Below are 20200 nucleotides of genomic sequence, written 5' to 3' on the forward strand. Positions count from 1 at the left end.
TCTGTATAGGGAAAGGCAATGGCAAATAACGATTATTTTGAGCACCTCTGTGCCAAGTGTCATCACAGACTTAACTTTATGTGTTGCCTGCTTTCTGATCAGGCAGAGAGCTAATTCCAAAAGGGAACAGGCTCTTGGCCTTATTTTGTCAGACAGTGATGGTATGTGCTTTGATACAGTGACAGTCCTGTAATGGTATGGACTTATGAATTATATGCACTGACAATGAAAGATAAATACAGGGTGATTCACAAAGATACTCCAATATTTTAATATGTTATTCTACAAGTGAAACTAAAGAAAAAAGTTCATATAAACTTAGGTCCACAAATGTTTAGTTATGGAATTATAGCTAATAAGAGATTCTGCCTGAAATGTAGCAACTTTGCTAATATGAAGCCATTGCAAAACTGTATGAGGTTAAAGTAAAGCACAATTTCTATTTATTTTGTTGTTACTGATCTGCTCCCAGACATGTGTCTACAACAGTTACTATGTGGTTTTACTTAAACACACTCTTGTTATTATTTTCTTTCACTGAACAATACAGGAAACTACCTCACTTCAAGGTTAGGAAATGACTGAAACAACTCACTACAATGACATAAATGTTTCTACATTCTTAATTGAAAGTAAACAAATTTACTTGTATAATAGTGTTTGCTTCTCTGGATGTTCTCAAAACTACTGGAGATACATGCCTGGGACGTGTTTCATTAGATTCACCAGACCAATAACAACAAAATAAATTAAAATCATGCTTTATTGTAACCTCATACTGTGTTGCAGTTGCTTCATATTAGCAAAGTTGCTAAATTTCAGGCAAAATCTTTTATTGGCCATAACTCCATAACTAAACTATTGTGGACCTATGTTTATATTAACCTTTTCCTTCAGTTTTACTTGTAGAATAACATATTAAAATATTTGCATATCTTCATGAATCACCCTGTATGTGTTCAATTGTTATGACGTGAGCCTCAGGGTGCAGTGGATTTGTCCTTAACTTCCTAACCTTTAGCAAATTACAAGGGTGCTTTAACAAGTGTACATAAAGTTTGTTCCTTATCTGTAAGCCTGATTTCTAGCACTCAGAATTTGACCAGCTGGCTGTTGACCAATGCTTGCACTACTGTTGCTGCCTGTCAGTTAGGCATTGCAACCATTTCCACATACCTCTAAAAATGCTAATAATAATCAGCACAAATTGATTCCCAGCTGCAGTCCTTTTGAATGGTCTGAGGACATCCAACCCACTCAGTTTAAATGGTTCCATCACTTCTTGTAACCTCTGCAAGTGCATTAACTTATGGCTCATACTTGCCCACTGCATGCATTGTACACATCCCCTCACATACCAGGCTACATGTTCTTTCCTTGACTTCCACAAGTAGCATTTGACTACTCACTAAACTGTTGTTCTACAACCACCAGTCCTGACATATGTGGTCATGCGCTTCTTTCGACACTTCCTCTGTTAGCTCTGCTGGCACTACTAACTGTGCCCCCAACCTCATTGTCTTACACAACAACCTATCACACACAGTGAATTGTGACTGCAACATGTACTGTCTAGATTCTATGTAAACCTGCTGTGCAAGGTCATGACACAGTGTTTGTATCACTGACACTTTTCAGCTTAATCCACATGTTCCTTACCAGGCTTTGTATCAATTCATACTTGAACTCACTTAATCTCAATGCCCATCTACTCAGGCTATTAGAAGGGTGTTTAAAGCCCCAATAATGGTTTCAGAGCAGCATTGTCTGTTACCACTAGACACTTTTTTCCATACAAATAACATGAAAATACCTGAGTCGACCTACCACAGTAAGTGTCTCTTTTTTACTGCTTAGAAGCGTACACTGCCAGATGTTCCTCTCCATTTAATACTTGACTGAGAACACATCTTGTGTAGCTTAATTGGAAGTGCCAGTTGACAAGATAATCTCTGTCTTGTAGTCCAGAAAAATTATTACTAGAATTGATATTGATGCAATCCTCAACATTCCTTCAAGTGACTGAACTTTAAGCCCTTTTTTAACTGTCGTGTATATGGTCCTGCTACATCTGCAATTCTTTTTATGAATTTTTACAGTTATTCCCTAATCCTAGGAAAGACTGTAATTCCTTGGCATTGATAGAAATCAGAAATTCCTGTGCTGCTTGCATCAACCTCAGATCTGTATCAACCTCTTCACTGCTAATGACATGCCCTAAATATGTATCTTCTTCCAATACAAAGTGAAATTTTTCTGTACTTAATGTTAAATTCACTGCCTACATCCATCCAAAAGTTTATTGGAGTAACACGTAAAAATTTGAAGTAAATTGGTCAGGAATTTTTACTAACAACATTTATTCCTTATAAAGTATACACACATATTTATATACCATATACATTTGGTTACATGATAAATCACAGAAATCTAAAGGCCATAAATTCAACTAAATACTTAGGGATTACAGCTATGAACATTTTCAATTGGAAAAATCACAGAGATAGTGTTGTATGGAAAGAAAACCAAAGACTGCATAGGAAGTGCAACAAGTCTACTAATGAGAGTGGTTACACCCCACTTGTCCACTCTCTTCTGAGTATTATTGTGCTGTGGGTGATCTGCAACAGGTGAGCTGCCTGAGGCTATCAAAAAAATTAAAAGAAAGGCAGCTCATTTTGTATTATCTCAAAGTAGGGGAGAAAGAGCTATGGACATGATATGTGAATTGGGGTGGCAGTCATTAAAATAAAGACATTTTTTGTTATGGCAGGATTTTCTCATGGAATTTCAGTCACCAACTTTCTCCTCCTATTGTAAAAATATTCTGCTGACATCCATCACCTCATACACAAAAATGATCAGCATAATAAAATAACAGAAACCAGAGGTCAGATAGAAAGATTTAAGTGCTCATTTTTCTCATGTGAGAATGGAACAGTAGAGAAATAGCTTGAAGATGGGTCAATGAACACTCTGCCAAGCACTTAACTGTGAGTTGCAGGGTAAACATGTATATGTGAAAATCTGAAGTAAATTGGTCATGCACTTTTGTAGATATTTGATAACAACGTTAAAGAATGACTTGTCTTTGTGTAGTAGTATAGCTTTTATTTATATCATGATTTACCATAAATATTAAAAAATTATGTAGTGTATGTCTTTTCAAACATTTATTAGAGTATCATGAAAAAATTGGAAGTAAATCAATCAAGAACTTTTCAAGCTTTTTGGCAACTACTTTAAACAACTTGTCTTTACATAGAAATATTGATGTAGCTTACAATATGATTCACATTGATATAAAGTAAGCAGAATTTTTTCTATAGCTCTCTATTATTATTTACACTCTATTTCCATGTAATGTGTCATTTGTGTGTGTCTGTTTCTTTTTTTCTCTTTAATAACTATATGAATTGACAAAAGAGTTTCATTACCTTTCATTTGACTATCAATTTCAGATTGATAACAGTGATTTCAAAGTAGAGAAGGTTGTCACACTTGAGTCTGGTGAGAGAAGAGATGTTCCCATTGTTTTTGAGCCAACCAGTCTAGGAACAGTAAGTGCTACACTTGCCATAACATCTCCTGTTGCTGGTAATTTCAGGTAAGAGGATGTTATGTTAATAAAGCACTCATAAAATATCAACACCAATTTGCTTACTACATCACAAACCATAGTTATGGATGTTTTCCACAATGAGATTGTGGTGCCTTGTATTGTACAGATAAATTCATTAATGCTATTAATAAATGAAATGGGTAACAAACAGCACAGTTCACAGCATTCTCCCTACTCTGGAGAAACAGTGACCCACTCTTTCGGAAGTTCTCAGTGGAGCTGATTACAGCACCCTGGACCCAGATCTTGTCAGTTATCCTCTGTATAGCGGCATTGTCCTGTGTATGGATACTAATGGTCTGGTCATGTTGTCAAAGTCTCCTAGAAGCAGTACATTCATCAAGCAGGTCTTAATTAGACACTCAGGACTGTAGCAGGGCTTTATATGGAGGATATGGACAATGTCTCTGCACTTTGGTCTTTTTTAGGAAGATTCATTCATAATCCTGAACTTTGTGTGTGATGTCCAACAAGTGACAAAGGATACTAAATGACCCAAAGAGGCAGTTTAGTAACTTATCCAATAGTCCCACTTTCTGCAGGCATAAAAAGCCATATCAAGTCTCGTGGGTTGTATGTCACTTGTCAGTGCATGGAGTTATAGCACTCTTGGTCCTTCTCCTAGGCATCCAGGATTCATATGTGAGCATGTTATCTTGCTTCTTTGGTCCTGGTTATGAGGTGTTTCATGTAGTCATCTTGAGTATCATCTGGTTGAAACTGGAACAATGTATCATTGTCATTTTGGCCTTGTGACCATGAAACAAAAGGAATATTGTGAATCTTGTAGTGTCTAGCTTTTCTGTGTTTTATGTGACTGTCATGATGGCAGTATTTATGTTGTTCCAGGTGGTTGTAGATGGCTAGTTTGCTCATGTGCTGTAATTTCAAGATATGAATTCCCTCACTGTGTTACTTCTTCATGACTTTCAAACTTAGACATTTCTGACTTTGTTTTCCAGATTCTTCAGTTGTAACAAAAGGGTGTGTCTTCAATAAGACACAAGAACACCACCCAAATAAATCCAAAGAAGCAGAAGCAGTAGGAACCGTAAAGATCCTCCTATAGAATATAGAAGGTCTCAAAAGTGCAATGAACATGGTTGCAAGAGAATTAATACAGGGATAAGATACAGCAAATACAGAGGTATAGCACTAGAAAACTAATTTTCAAGACATTCACAAAAATAACAACAGAAAGAACAAAAGAAACAATCAATGAATACCTCCCCCTGAAAGCCAAATAAGATCCAGGGAAAAAGCATCTACTCTGAGCACAAAGGAACTCCTGTTAAAGAATGTATGGGAAGCCCTTGCAGAGAGAGAGAAAAGTTTTATGTAGTATTTATAGACTTCATAAAAGCCTTTTACTTTGCAAACAGTATGTCCATTCTTCCAATACATATACAAATTGTCACTACACCAGTGGCTATCCAAAACATTTGCCTCCTTATCTCTATGATCAATAGAACAGGAGATATGACCCCCTGGAAAATGGGATTTTCACACATGGCTTTTTGGAACATTGTGGTACTGTGCACTGTTGGGCATGAACCGATGTGTACAATAGCAATAATGTAGCATAAATAGGGAAATAAGCAAGGGCATAAGCTTAAAGTCTGAAGTAACGATCACATACTTGTGGTTGCGAGGGGGGGGGGGGGGGGGGTGGGACTGTTTCTGCTTGGAATCTCATTGAAATCTGTGGTGCAGTTTTTTCACTTGCACACATTGTAACTGAATTACTTTCATACTTTCAAGCTCTTGAGATGCTTTGGGTGATGCTTCATCATATGGCACTGATGTTTGCACGGATGGAATTTGTGACGAAATTATATCACTATTGTCACCTTTTGAAAAAGACTTTACCATGAATCCAGATGGCAATCAATTTTCTCTTGCTTTGGCATTGTTAAGCTGAGACATAGGTATATTTGTATCTCTTACATTCATATTTGTTCACTTGATTCTCGGTATGGATGATGAAAGGAAAATGCCTATACCAGTGCCCAATCATATCCCTCATTACTTGAAAGTCTTTTATAATGAATTTCTGTCTCCTATCAACAGAAATTTCTTCACTGCTCATTCTGTCTGTCCATGAGTTCTTTAAGACTCTCCTCCATTGTTATGTCTCTAACATTAGCAGCCTCTCCTACTGTGCATTTTTCAGAGTCATGGGGTGCAAATTTACAAGAGTTTTTGTTTTGTCAGCTGGTTATTTATTGATTTGATTTCATCTTGTTACACACCATGATTTGATGGTTATTTATTTTATTTATATGTTCCAGCAAATACCACATTCATACCTTCTATAGCCGGTTACAGACTGTATTCAAATTCATGAAAAAATCTAAGCAAAATTTATGTTTTCCTCATCCGTAACTATTTCCTCACACAAGAAAATTAAAATAATCTCTTACTTTCTAAGTCGAAAAATTTAGTTTACATAGCGATACTTCAGATATGCACATTCAATATCTTCAGTAGATCCATAACTAACAAGATACTTAATAAAAAGTATATGCTAATTTTTCATTTAGAGCTCATAAACAGAAATCCAAGTTATTAAATACAGTTCATTATACACTACTTACCTTCAGAAGCAAAATTCCAGTACATCCTCAGGAAGGAAATCTGTCACAGTATTCTCACTTTTAAATGTGTTAATCAGCAGTGGTGGAATTTTGCCTCCCGAAGGTAATTCATAGGCAACATTTCTTTCTACTGAAATTTTATAGTTTTCACTACTTAATTTCCTTTTGAAATAAGAATATTTTTTCTTCACATTCTAAATTGTTATTTTTATTTCTTTGTGCACCATGGCAAGATCCCCCTACAAATAGCCACCTGCTCCTTCATGGCACTTCCCTCACACTAGCATTTAGTTCCCCATAATCCTTATAATATTGCTTAATTATAAAAGTTCTGAGAGAATGCAAATACTGTACAATAGGTGTAAAGGATACCATTCCTAAGTATCAAATCGTCAAGAAGCACACTCAAAAAAAGAATGAAAACTTACTATCTTTTGCTGTAAAACCTTTCTCAAGCTAGTCCACACACACACACACACACACACACACACACACACACACACACACACACACACACACAGAGAGAGAGAGAGAGAGAGAGAGAGAGAGAGAGGGGGGGGGGGGGGGGGAGAGAGAGAGTCACTCGTAAGCCCCTAAATGGCATCATCTAGACAAACAATGCCAGTGCTCCAATTCGGCAGGAGTATTAGATTAGGGGGGGGGGGGGGGTGTTTGAAGGGGTGGGTGGAGGGGGAGAGAGATGGTAGGCAGGAAGAGGGGCTGAGTATGGCTGGTTAATGGAGGGAAGCAGCTGGTTTGCTGCCTAGGAATGCTGGGAGGAGGAGTCACAGGTGCACAGATTAGGCCTGTCATGAACAGTTGGAGGGTTTGGTGGCAAAGAAGTGTTCCCACTGCAGGGGTCAGGAGAAGGAGAGCAGGTCTTTGACAAGTCTAACACTATTAAATTTGGGTGTGAGGCCTTTGGATAGGAATGAAAGTTCTGTGGCATTGAGATTTTTCATAGAAAGGTTAACAACTGTGTTTCGGGTTTCTTTGGGTTCTGGTTTTTGTGAAGTGTTAGCAAGATTTGGAGGATGCAGTCAATTGAGAAGGTCAGATAAGCACGGTCTGGCTTCTGTGAGGGGTTGTGAAGAGTGTCATTGTGGGCTGGATAAATGTGGATGGGTAGTGGGTCTCAAGGCATGAGCAGGACATCAACAGGTTGGACAGATTATGGAGTTGGTGCCTGCAATGCTCTTCCACGTGCTGGAAGAGCAATGGTTTCAATTTCAGAGATGTGGTGTATACAGTAAAGATTGCACATAGATCATATCCCTGTGGAAGATGCTGGTGCACGAACTGTCCAAACCACTCATCCTGCACTTCCTGCTCCTGTCCTGTCACAGGCTTATCTTAGCCCATCAGAGGCTGGGCCACCTTCGAAAGCAGCCATTTCACATACCAACTCTGCTGCAAACACTGTACAGATTTTTATGTTGGTATGACTACCAACCACCTGTACAGCAGGATGAATTTCCACCATCAAACAGTTGCCAAGAAGAAAGTTGACAACCTGGTGTTGCAATATGCAGCCAAGCACAACATACTCAATTTCAATGGCTCTTTCACATCCCAGACCATCTAGATCCTCCTCTCCACTGCCAACTTCTCTAAACTGTGCAGACAGGAGTTATCTTTGCAACACAATCTTTGCCACTGTAATCATCCTGACCTCACACCTTCCACTCAACAGTTCCTCCTTCCTGTCCAATCACCACCTCCCCATTCAAGTCCACATCAGCATGCACCGTTCCCCACCGATTTCAACACTCTTGCATCACATGCCCAACCCATGTGTCTGCCACCATCTCTCCTGCATTCCTGGCTGACAAACCAGCTACCTCCCTCTGACCCCTCTTCCTCCCTCCCATCTCTCTTTCACTTTACCCATCCCACCTGACACACCACCACCCCAGCCTACTCCACCTGCTGAACTGCAACACTGGCACTGTGTGTCCAGTGGTGCCGTGTAGAGGCACCATGTATATGTATCCATGTGAATGTGTGTGTTTTCTGTTTGTATCTTACTCTAGCTGAGAAATAATTTATTGAAAGAGCTACCAAGTTTTCTTTTTATGTGTGCTTGTTGATGAATCTGTGCTTCTGGTTTTTGGTGAGTGATCTCCTTCACTCCAAAAGTAATCTTACTGACATTAATAACCATTTTGCTGGGTATTTAAGGTCCCATTCTGTTTGTATGTAAGCCTTACTGTGTTAAACAACCTGTGCTTATAAATATATTGGGCTCTATGGATATTACTCTTTACTCTGTTTCTCTGTTCTGTGACACTACAGTTTATTCTTTCTATATATATTTATCATTTTCTATTTTCTAGACTTTTGTGTGTGATGGCACTTATTACAAGTTTTGATGCTGTTATTATAAGTTTTGATGCTGGTAACCTGTTTCTAGCTGTTCAGATGACATTTGATGTTTCACTGATGACATCCTCTTTGATGTAGCTTTAATTTTTTTTCCCCCCACATCAACAAAAATAGTTTTGTAGTTTGTATTATAATTTATACCTTCCACCGAGATATACTTTGTCAAGACTGAAGGATCAATCAATATTTCTTTGTCATATCACTTCAATTGAAAAAAGAAAATTTTATTTAATCTACAGCCACTCAAAACTAAAGCCAATAAACTGCACATCAAAGCACCTTAGGAACAAGCATATTCAACAGAAATTTACTAAGGAACAGTTGTATTATGACAAATTGTGCACATCAGCATACAGTAAATAAGAAAGAAAGAAATTGGAAGAATAATATAAAGACCAAAACATGGACCCCTATTATGCAAACACAATAAGAGTACTTTCCTTTAACTATTCCTCAAGCATACAAAACATTGTTACAGTATAAATATCCTATCAGAAGTACCCTATTTTCAGTACATGTTTTAAGTAAAATGACCCATTATCACATGGTAGTAATTAATTTATCCTTTGACTTTTACAGTTTTCCAATTATTGGAAAGTGTGGTTTTCCAAAACCCCAAGGACCCTTCATACTGACGCCAGGAGGCAGTGTTAACATCAACTTCAAAAATATATTCCGTGTAACAAAAAAGTTTAGTGTTACAGTGAATCTGCCAGTATTTACTGTAAAGAAAACTGCTGATACTGTTCAACCCAAAAAGGTATAGTTTTCTGGTAAGCGTAAAGTGGTATGGTACGAATGGCTGGGAGGCCGCAAAGGGCAGGTTTTCCCTGTCCTTCGTGCCTGGAGGTCTCTTTCCTTCATGAAGTATGAGAACTGTGTGTGTGTATGTGTATCTGTTAAGTGTAGGTGACTTAAGAGGTCTGTGTGTAGTGTCCTGTCATGTTCATTATGAAGATGATGAGAGAAGGGATAGTGTGAAACCCAGTCCCAATGCACAGCCTGCTCCTCCCGAAGAGCACCAAGGGCCCACCGTGCTTAATGTCACCAACATCAAATATATATTCCGCGCCTGATATCAGCACACCAAATTGCTTCACAAAGCATAGTGGAGGGTGTGATGTACCACTATTAATCACTCCCCCTCTTGTTCCATTGATATGTAAAATGAGGAACACATGAATGTATTTTATTTTTCCTTAGGTTTTGTGGAGCTATCTTAGTCAAAGCTATTCAATAATGGAACAAGTAATTACAGTTGCAAAACTGTTAAGGCTTTCATGCCCACTTGTTGACAGATTGCCTGTTGGCTTCTACCTTGGGTTCTTCGGCCAACATGTGTTTGATGACTTTTCTATCATTTTGTCAGCACAAGTGGTGCATTGTCAAAGGTCCATCCTCCATTGCTGGTGGTGTCATCAGGAATGGAGGTTGAAGCTTTGACAATGGCAGTAACTCATGCACATGAAACATCACAAAATTCATCAAACGAATGTTGGCCGAAGAATCTGAGGCAGAAGCTGATGGGCAATTTATGCCCTACAGTTACTTAAATATTTTGATAAATTGGGACTTGTTTCCATGTTCCATGGATCTTGTTCCTGACACCTTACTATGATGTGAAAAGTGTCAATTAGTTTACAGTGGCACAGTTTTTGAGTGATAAGCCCTTATCCTTTCTCACTTTCCCAAAACGCATCCCCCTTTCCTCCAAAGGAAGGGAAATAATATTTCAAAAATTTGGGACACCTTGCACTTTTATACATGTCTGTCATCAGTACCAAAAATTTTCACCTGCTGGAGGTGATTGCTGAGCAGCCAGTCTGTCTCATGATTTTATAGTTATTAATCTCTGTTTCAAGTAATTACTCAACAATGTAATAGGAGCTGTCACACAAGAAATATTTCACAGTAAATTTGTTCTTTTTATATATCAATATCTTTAATTTATTAATACAACTGAATACATCCATCATTGTATAATTTGTTTCTTTCTATATCAGATACAGGTCAAGTTATAAATACTGGATGTCATATTTACTTCTACTGATGTATGCCTATATGCATGAATACTTCTTCTTCTTCTTCTTCTTCTTCTTCTTGTTCACTTTTTCTCATTTCTCTACAAGACCAGCATTGGTACATGGGCTTTCACAATGTTCGTCATAGCTGGTGGCCAGATGCCCTTCCTGACACTAGTGATGGGAACAACCAAATGAAAACGATTAATTCATCTGGTTGTTGGAAAACAATCAACTCATTCAGTTGTAGTTATTCATATTGATTGAATTATTCATTTATTCTTTTGAATGAAACCAGGTTGTGGGAGCAACTGAGTGTCAGTCATAGTTTTACTTGTCGGTTGGATTATTATACATTTATTTTTTTCGAATGAAAGCAGTCAGTGGGAACAATCAAATGAAAAAATTTGAACTATTGTAGCTTTGCATATAGACTGAATTACTCATTCTTTCTTTTCAAGTGAAAACAATCAGTAGTTTTTCTCTTGGTTGAACCATGTGTTCACTCTTTCAACCGAAACTGCTCTTTAGTGTTTTAGCTGACCAAGCTATCCATTCTTTCTTCTGAATGAAACCAGCATGCAGTACTTTATTTAAGTGAACTAAAGCAATGCTACATTATACTGACAGAGGGTGGTCCTAAGTGAAAATGTATCTTTGGGGTATGTCAAAGATAACATAAGCAGGAAATGTTTCATTTAAATATGAACTGAATGGAGTAATTTTTCTTTTCAGCATTTAAAACTGATTCATATACTATTGTGGATTGTATTGTTACAGGTGCCATTAAAATGTATCTAATTAACCTGACATATCACTGGTGTCAGCCGGCCATCACTCAAATTGCCAAACCCAGACAAAACCTTTGAAAACTCTACACGTGGGAAACACACAGTCTGTAGACGATAAGTTGGCCGATGGCCACGATGTTCAGTGGGGAGTGGGGACATGAGAGGGGGAATGTTTCCTCACTTGCAGTTTCTGTGCTAACAATGCCAGTGGGCACATCCCTCCTACTAGTCAGCAGATATAAATTACACATGAGAGTAACAAGCACATTATACAGACTGAGCCGCAGGCGGCTCGCTTTCTTGCCGTTCATTACTTGACATCATGTAATAGCGGTAGTGGTGTCTCGATTCCTTCTTGTGTTAATGGTGTCACTGAGTTGCTAGTACTGCTTGTCCATGAAAGGCAGCAGCAGTGGTTATCAACAGCCAGTACTGTGGTACTGTCTTTGGTTCCATGACTAGTATTTCTAGATCGTCGTGTGTGTCAGGCAGCTGGGGGCTTTGGACAGAGTAGCGAGGATGTCTCCAGCGTGGGGGCAGGCTAGGACCTCTGGCGGCATGCAGGCACTGTCGGAATGAGGTGCTGTAACTGGCACCTGAACCCAGGACGTTTGAAGTTGAGTGAACCGTATCCAGTACTGAAACCTCCACTGTTTGAGATCTCGCTGTTGTTTGCATGTTGCTCTTCCCAGGGTCGGTGAGACCAACTGTTACAAGTGGAGACTGGCAGGTTGGCGGAAGCTATTAGCCACCTTCTACTCCTTGATGTTTGGATTTAGTATCATTCTTATTAATGAAGTGCAACCGGTGGTATTTCCTGCCTTGTGACCGCTAACATCCCAGTTACCTGCCCTAGAGGTTACCATACTTTTCCGGCAGTGTACCTTTCCTTGTCGTGTTGATGCTGTCCAACACGGTGTGTAGTTCGACAGCCTCTTGAATTGTGCTGTGCATATGTTTTTGGGAGGTCTACCTTGGTCTAGTGTTTCTTTTGGCCTTGGGTGTTTTTCTGAAGACATAGTGCTGTCCATCTCTTTGCCCTTGCCTAAAAATATTCCATCGTTGTACCAGTGATCGGACGTTAGGCGGATTGGTTAGTCGGTCAGTCGGCGTTTAAGCTACCCCTAGTGTGAGCTGCCATTCTGTTAGGTGAATACAACTCTTGGCTGCCTGTTTCACCAATTACACAGCTGTGGTCACCTTCCTCATGTTGATCCAGGGAGCATTGTCTGTGGATCACTCCATCTTATTTGGACAAGTTGTCATAATTGTTTAAAATTTACCCTAATGTTTTAACATGTTATTGCCTTCCCCACTTGTAATTCCAGCCTTCAGCCATTAATTGTTTGTAACACAGCTTGTGGCCTTCAGCCGACAAATTATTTTCAATTTTCTCTTAATAAGGCCTGCAGCCATCACTATAGCCTGTTACAGTTGGTTAAGATTGTTTTAAAAAGGTTTCAGTATTTTAACATGCACCTGCCTTCCTTACTTGTAATTCAGGCCTTCAGCTGTTGGGTATTCTGAAAATTGCTTGTGGCCTTCAGCCCCCAATAATTTTGAATCCTTTCTTAATCAGGCCTTCTGCCATTAATTGTTTGTAACATTGCTTGTGGCCTTCAGCCGACAAATAATTTTCAATCCTATTTTAGTGAGGCCTTCAGCCATCACTATAGCTTGTTACAAGTTATTAAGATTGTTAGAAAGGGTTTTAGTATTTTTAAGGTGTAATTGTCCACCTTATTTGTAATTCAGGCCTTCAGCCCTTGTGTATTCAGAAATTGCTTGTGGCCTTCAGCCCACGAATAATTTTCAACCTTCTTAACCAGGACTTCAGCCATTGATTGTTTGTAACATTGTTTGTGGCCTTCAGCCGACCAATAATTTGCAATTTTCTCAATAAAGCCTTCAGCCGTTACTATAGCTTGTTACCATTTTGATTGTTAAGAAGAAAATATCTTAGTATTTGTTAATGTGTAACTGCCTTTCTCACTTGAGATTCAGGCCTTCAGCCATTGTGTATTCTGAAGTTGCTGTTGGCCTTCAGCCGTTAATTGTTTGTAGCATTGCTTGTACCTTTCAGCCAACACATAGTTTCAGTTCTGTCTTGATAAGTCCTTCAGTCGTCACTATAACTTGTTACAGTCATTAAGATTGTTAAAAGGGTTTTTGGTATTTTAACCTGTAGTTGTCCACCTTATTGGTAATTCAAATAATGGAAAATCCAGGATGGAATGTAACAATATGAGAGAAGGAAAGTTGCTACTCACCATGTGCCGGAGATGCTGAGTTGCGATAGGCACAATACAAAGATTCACACAATCATAGCTTTCGGCCATTAGGGCCTTTGTCAGCAGTAGACACACACACACACACACACACACACACACACACACACACACACAAGCAAACCTCATGTGAGCAGCAGCACCAGTACATGATGGGAGTGGCAACTGGGTGGGGATAAGGAGGAGGCTGGGGTGGGGAGGGGAAGGGATAGCATGGTGGGAGTGACGGACAGTGAAGTGTTGTAGTTTAGACAGAGGGTAGGAGAGAAAGGGGGGGGGAGGTAAGTAGCAAAAAGAAGAGAAATAAAAATAAAAGAAATTAAAAGACTGGGTGTGGCGGTGAAATGACGGCTGCGTAGTGCTGGAATGGGAACAGGGAGGGGGCTGGATGGGTGAGGACAGTAACTAACAAAGGTTGAGGCCAGGAGGATTATGGGAACATAGGATGTATTGCAGGGAAAGTTCTCACCTGCGCAATTCAGAAAAGCTGGTGTTGGTGGGAATAATTCATATGGCACAGGCTTCGAAGCAGTCACTGAGATGAGGGGTATCATGTTTGGCAGCATGTTCAGCTATAGGGTGGTCCACTTGTTTTTTGGCCACAGTTTGTCGGTGGCCATTTGTACGGACAGACAGCTTGCTGGTTGTCATGCCTACATAGAATGCAGCACAGTGGTTGCAGCTTAGCTTGTACATCACATGACTGGTTTCACAGGTAGCCCTGTCTTTGATGTGATAGGTAATGTTAGTGACCGGACTGGAGTAGGTGGTGGTAGGAGAATGTATGGGACTGGTCTTGCATCTAAGTCTATTACAGGGGTATGAGCCATGAGGTAAGGGACTGGGAGCAGGGGTTGTGTAAGGATGGACAAGTATACTGTGTAGGTTCGGTGGACGGCAGAATACCACGGTAGGAGGGGTGGGAAGAATAGTGGGTAGGACATTTCTCATTTCAGGGCACGACGAGAGGTAATCAAAACCCTGGCGGAGAATGTAATTCAGTTGCTCCAGTCCCGGATGGTACTGAGTTACAAGGGGAATGCTCCTCTGTGGCCAGACTGTGGGACTTTGGGAGGTGGTGGGAGACTGGAAGGATAAGGTACAGGAGATTTGTTTAGTGTACAAGGATGGGAGGGTAATTACGATCAGTGATGGCTTCAGTGAGACCCTCGGTATATTTAGAGAGGGACTGCTCGTCACTGCATATGTGATGACCATGGGTGGCTAGGCTGTATGGAAGAGACTTCTTGGTATGAAACGGGTGGCAGCTGTCGAAGTGGAGGTATTGATGGTGGTTAGTAGGTTTGATATGGACGGAGGTACTGATATAGCCATCTCTGAGGTGGAGGTCAACATCTAGGAAGGTGGCTTGTTGGGTTGAGTAGGACCAGGTGAAGCAAATGGGGGAGACATTGTTCAGGTTCTGGAGGAATCATGCAGCTAGCAGAAGGGAGGCAGGACACAGGGAAGAGTCAGGGTGTTACAAAAATCCCTGCACTCAACAAGTTTGAGCTGTTACCTTCCACTGAAGCCAAAACTGAAACAGTGTGATTCACTTCACCTGTTGTGAAACCTTCAGAGTTTGCATCAAAGATAGAGAGACACAAAAGGATAGGAATCTATCAATCATCATCGGGTCAAATGCGTAGTAAGTGTACCCTCCTTTAGGGAAATGGCAGCAAGGGTTGGGAATTAGTATCAGGTGCACACAGTGTGTATGCCTGAGAGCCTCATTCGACATCTTGAAGAGGCTATTTTGGCAGCCACTGAAGCACCAGAGTGCAATCACCTGCAGACTGGCACACAGTGGAACAAATGATGCTGTCATCTGAGCTGCAAGGTCATACTTGGATCATTCCTGTGACTGGAAGAGAAGAATAGCCTTGTTTCAATGAAGCACACAATCTGCAGCATTGCCCCACAACTGACTGTGGCCCCCATTTCTATGTAGAGTGGAAGGCTGAACCAGAAACTCCGAAAGTTCTATATCAAGGTAAGCTGTGACGACCTATACTTTCGCCATAGGATAGACACTTGTGAGCATCCCGTACATGGGCCAAGTGGCTTACGAGTACTATGTGTGGAGCACACAAGGAGTGTTTCATTTAGGTGACTCTCCATCCAGTTCAGATAAAGATTTTTGTAGAAGAGCTGTAAGTGTATCCAAAGAAATGCTCTCCCATAGGTGAGAATATAAAAATTCTATTGATTAACTACCAAAGCACTCACAAAAAAAGGTCAGATTTGAAGCATTCCTAAAAATCAGTGGAACTCAAATAATGCTAGGTACAAAATGTTCGTCAAAACCCAAAATTGATAGCAGTGAAATTTATGGGGAAAATTTATGATTATTTCAAAATAGTAGGTTAATGGGAAGTGAAGGTGGCATATGTGTCACAGTAAATGAGAAACGTAAATCCATTACAATATTAATTGAAACAACATGCACAATTTGGGCAAGACTCAGTACAAGGGTAGGTATAAACTTTACATCTGTATCCTTCTACCACTCAACAGACTCATCTCCAGATGTAAACAACAACTTTAGACAAAGCCTCAGTTCCCCAGTCATACTGCCATTTTAATCATCCCACAATCAAATGGGAAAATTACAGTTCTGTAAAGGGTGGGCATGACAAGATGTCTTATGACACATTAATAAATGCCTTGACTATCCACCACAGTGGATGAGGGGGTGCAGCCTTGTTAGATAAGTAACTATAAATAAAATAGCCTCTGACTGCAAGGATGATTGTATAACATTTAAGTACGCATCTAATTATATGTCAGGCAACATTTTATTTTCTAGATCACAGCTGGTTCTGGAAAGGAGAGGGGGGGGGGGGGAGCGGGGGGACATCAAACAGAGAATTCCAGTATGCTTTGTAGACAACAAAGGCAAAATATTCTGGGTAGTGGGCACTGATATGTTCCCCAAACACATCCAGTGTGAGAAAGGAAACATCAAATTAATTGTGACAGACATTGTCAGGGGGTTGGTATTCAGACACAGGAACATTACTGACAAGCTTCAGACACAGAGGTGAGCATTCAGCCACAAAATATCTTTCTGTTGTTCTATGATTCCAAAACATTGGTACAAACATGGTGTGAATTGGCATCTGGCATAATAATATAAAGCATGGCTAATGGCAGCTGCATAGCTGTTCACATCAAGTTTTTACACCTTTACGTAGAACAGCTATGGTGGTGGAGATGGATACCTCTACCCTGAAATTACTTGCAGAGAATGACTTGACTGACAATTTCAATTTCACCTGAAATATATTTTTTGAACTGAATTATCTCTGAGGGTCACAAAGAGTAATTGATTATCCAGTTAAATTTGGACTATGATGTGATATTTTGTCATGTTTCAATGTTCAAAACAGTTCATCTTAACATTTTGGAGAATGAATGTTCAGTTACAACAACTACGACATCTACTTAAAGTCAGACACAACTGAAAAACTCCCTGTTTCTGTTATATAAATAACACATGTTTATAGTATTGGTGGTCCATCCCATGGATCTTTCATACCACAGCATAAATAAGAAATCTTAAGGGAAGTTGCTACTCAGCATATAGCAGAGATGCTGAGTCACAGAAAGGAACAACAAAAAGACTGTCAGAAAGTTAGCTTTGACCAACAAGACCTTTGTCAAAAAAAGACAAAAACACACACACACACACACACACACACACACACACAGGCACATGCGCACCCACCCACAAATGGAACTCATACACACATGACCACAGCCTCTGGCAGCTGGAATCTGGCTCCAGCTAACAGAGACTGTGGTCATGTGTTTGTGTGAGATTCGTTTGCATGAGTGTGAAAGTGTGTGTGTGTGTGTGTGTGTGTGTGTGTGTGTGTGTGTGTGTGTGTGTGTGTGTGTGTGTGTGTGTGTATTTGATGAAGGCCTTGTTGGTCAAAAGCTAACTTTCTGATGGTTTTTTTGTTGTGCCTTTCTGTGACCTAGCACCTCTGCTGTATGGTGAGTAGCAACTGTCCTTTCCATTAAATCATTACATTCCATGCTGGAGTCTCCATTGTTTGCAATCTTAAGAGAAATTTGCCAAGTATTTCCACTACATAGTTTCAAAGTAAAGCAGCAATATCCTGGATTTTGTAGTAACATATAGGCCAATAATGTAATAGCATTAGAATATAGAATCTGATATAGTACAGGGTGGGGCAAATAAAAGTGGCCCATACAAGTGAATATAATTAGTCATAAATTTGTGGTAGCATTAAACAGAGACGGAAAAGACCTACAGTCACTTCCAACAAGATGGAACAATGCCCATACAACCAGTTGAATCTTGGAGCACATTTACAAAATCTTCATTCCTAACAGAGTTGCTAGCAGATAACAGTCTGGTTGTGGGCCCAGCTGGCCACCCAGGTCACCAGATCTGTCTGTGTGTCATTACTTTGTGTGCGGAGCCCTCAAGTCTGACCCTCAAGTCTAACCCTCATAGCCTTCAAGAACAGCAGCAGATCATTTCAGATGAGACTGCAACACTTCCAACTGTCCACCTACAGCAACTTGCTGACCAGAGATAAATGGTGAATTCTTTCATCATCCACTATAGTGTGGTCAGAGCTTTATTTTCTTTTCCCTACTGTATTTTTTTGTACCCTGTAATTTGTTCTCCAGTCCACTTTTATTTGCCCCATTCAGTACATTGTTTATTTGCTCAACAAATCAGTTTCATACATATTAACAATCTGTACATTAAAAATCTATCCTGCATACACTTTTGGAAATGAAATGAGGTTGAAGGGTCATGAGTCTTTACTACAAATGATTTAAAATACTTGATAACACAATCCAGTAACACTGTCTAGTTGAAAATGTCTCTTTCAGTGTTATCACTTGTCGACTCACATTTCTATTCAAACTTTCCCTTGATGTTAGGATTATATTAATTAACATTACTCTGTAAATTGCTCTTTCAGATTGTTTCTCTAATCTGCTGTCAAAAGTCAATCATATATTGAAATCTAATTAGTATTTAAGGTATCTTAAATAATTATTCAATGTTGATTAAGTGCTATAGTTATAATCATGACTATCGGTTCATGTGTGAGTCCTTCAGGAAGTAACTTATCTTTTTACAGGAGCTAGCTATAAAGGTAACACTGGCAGCAGCTGGCAAGAAGACCATGACGTTTCCTATTTATGGAAAGCTTGTAGTTTCTTGTGATGACATGGAAATGAAAAATATTCAGTGGACATATTTTCTTAAAGGTGTCATTGAATCTTGAACAACTTGATTTAAAAATATCACACATTTTTCTCTATTGCTGATGTAAATATCTGTTTAATGTACGTAAATAAAAGTTAATGAATATCAGTGTAGTTTACCCTACATGAATTTGGCCACTCGTCACTTTGCCTAATCAAGTGTTTGTTTAGCTGCGTGCTGCTTGTAAAATGGTTCCTCTATTTTCTCGTCGCTTATCCACTCAACTACTGTTGCACTCTATCACATTACAGTGAAACAGTTTGTATTTATTTGAGCCAATGCTCAGTCCGCTGTAAGATAGTGGTATTTAAACAACAACAACGAACATGTGTTCGAGGCTTTCCCTTCTCAACACAAACACCAACTACTACCAAACCACTTCAACAAAATGGCTAACAACCCAATTACCTCTGGGTGAGCTGCAACCACTAATTGTACTACACGGACAGGATATCGGTTCCACCGAGTCCCAAAAACTCAGCATCTACAATCTACTTCTCTCTCAAACCAGGCTCATGCTGGATTTTCCTACAGCAAACTTTATGACTGAAACTTGTCCACAAGACGACAATCAATCAATAGCTCATGCACCTAAATTCACCAAAACCAGGGTATCAACAGTGACTATTCAGAAAATCCCACAGAATCTCTGTATATTCCATTGCTCAGCGTTGGGAGGAAACAACCATCACAGCCACGTATCTGAGCATGGGCCTATACCAGACTAAATAGCCACGCTGCCTCCACAAACTGCAACAAATGAAAATACTGGTCCTACTAATCAAAACTCCTTTCCCTCTCCCAAGCCTTAACTACCAGCTGCGGTGCCTCACTACACTCAGTGGGTCACTCTACTATCAGACCTAGATGCACACCAACATATCCACTTAGTCAGTGAGAGGTCTACATGGGAACTAACTAACTCTTTATGTCACACCACAGGAACCATTTAAAATGAACAAACATGCAGTGCCATGCCAACTTTTGACAATTAATTAATTATTTGTTGCTGCTGTCGGTTCTCTACGACAGCGGCCGGCTGCTGCGCATCACTCAGGCAGCATCTCTGGACCCAGCGATGGCGAGTTTCTGCATCGCTGAAGTCACGTGCACTCACCACCTGTTTTTTCGTCGACATTTGCGATTCATCTACAACATTTTTTTTTTCTTAATACACCGTACATGAATATTTACAGTAACCAACAGCTGTGGTTATTAAGTTATCATATAGGATGC

The 20200-nt window shown here is 39.8% G+C and overlaps 1 protein-coding gene across 1 annotated transcript in view; it reads left to right on the plus strand.

The window, feature by feature from the left end:
- The window catches only part of LOC124613915 (hydrocephalus-inducing protein-like), a 64756-nt gene extending 45718 nt beyond the window's left edge, over nucleotides 1–19038 (plus strand). The window contains exons 3-5 of the mRNA XM_047142662.1: nucleotides 3462–3607; nucleotides 9184–9364; nucleotides 18837–19038. Coding sequence (XP_046998618.1) covers nucleotides 3462–3607; nucleotides 9184–9364; nucleotides 18837–18983 — 474 coding nt within the window. The 3' untranslated portion in view covers nucleotides 18984–19038. The remainder of the gene's footprint in view (nucleotides 1–3461; nucleotides 3608–9183; nucleotides 9365–18836) is intronic.
- Nucleotides 19039–20200: the final 1162 nt, after the last annotated feature.

The sequence above is a fragment of the Schistocerca americana genome, chromosome 4 (genome assembly GCF_021461395.2).
Source record: "Schistocerca americana isolate TAMUIC-IGC-003095 chromosome 4, iqSchAmer2.1, whole genome shotgun sequence".
Classification (NCBI taxonomy): domain Eukaryota; kingdom Metazoa; phylum Arthropoda; class Insecta; order Orthoptera; family Acrididae; genus Schistocerca; species Schistocerca americana.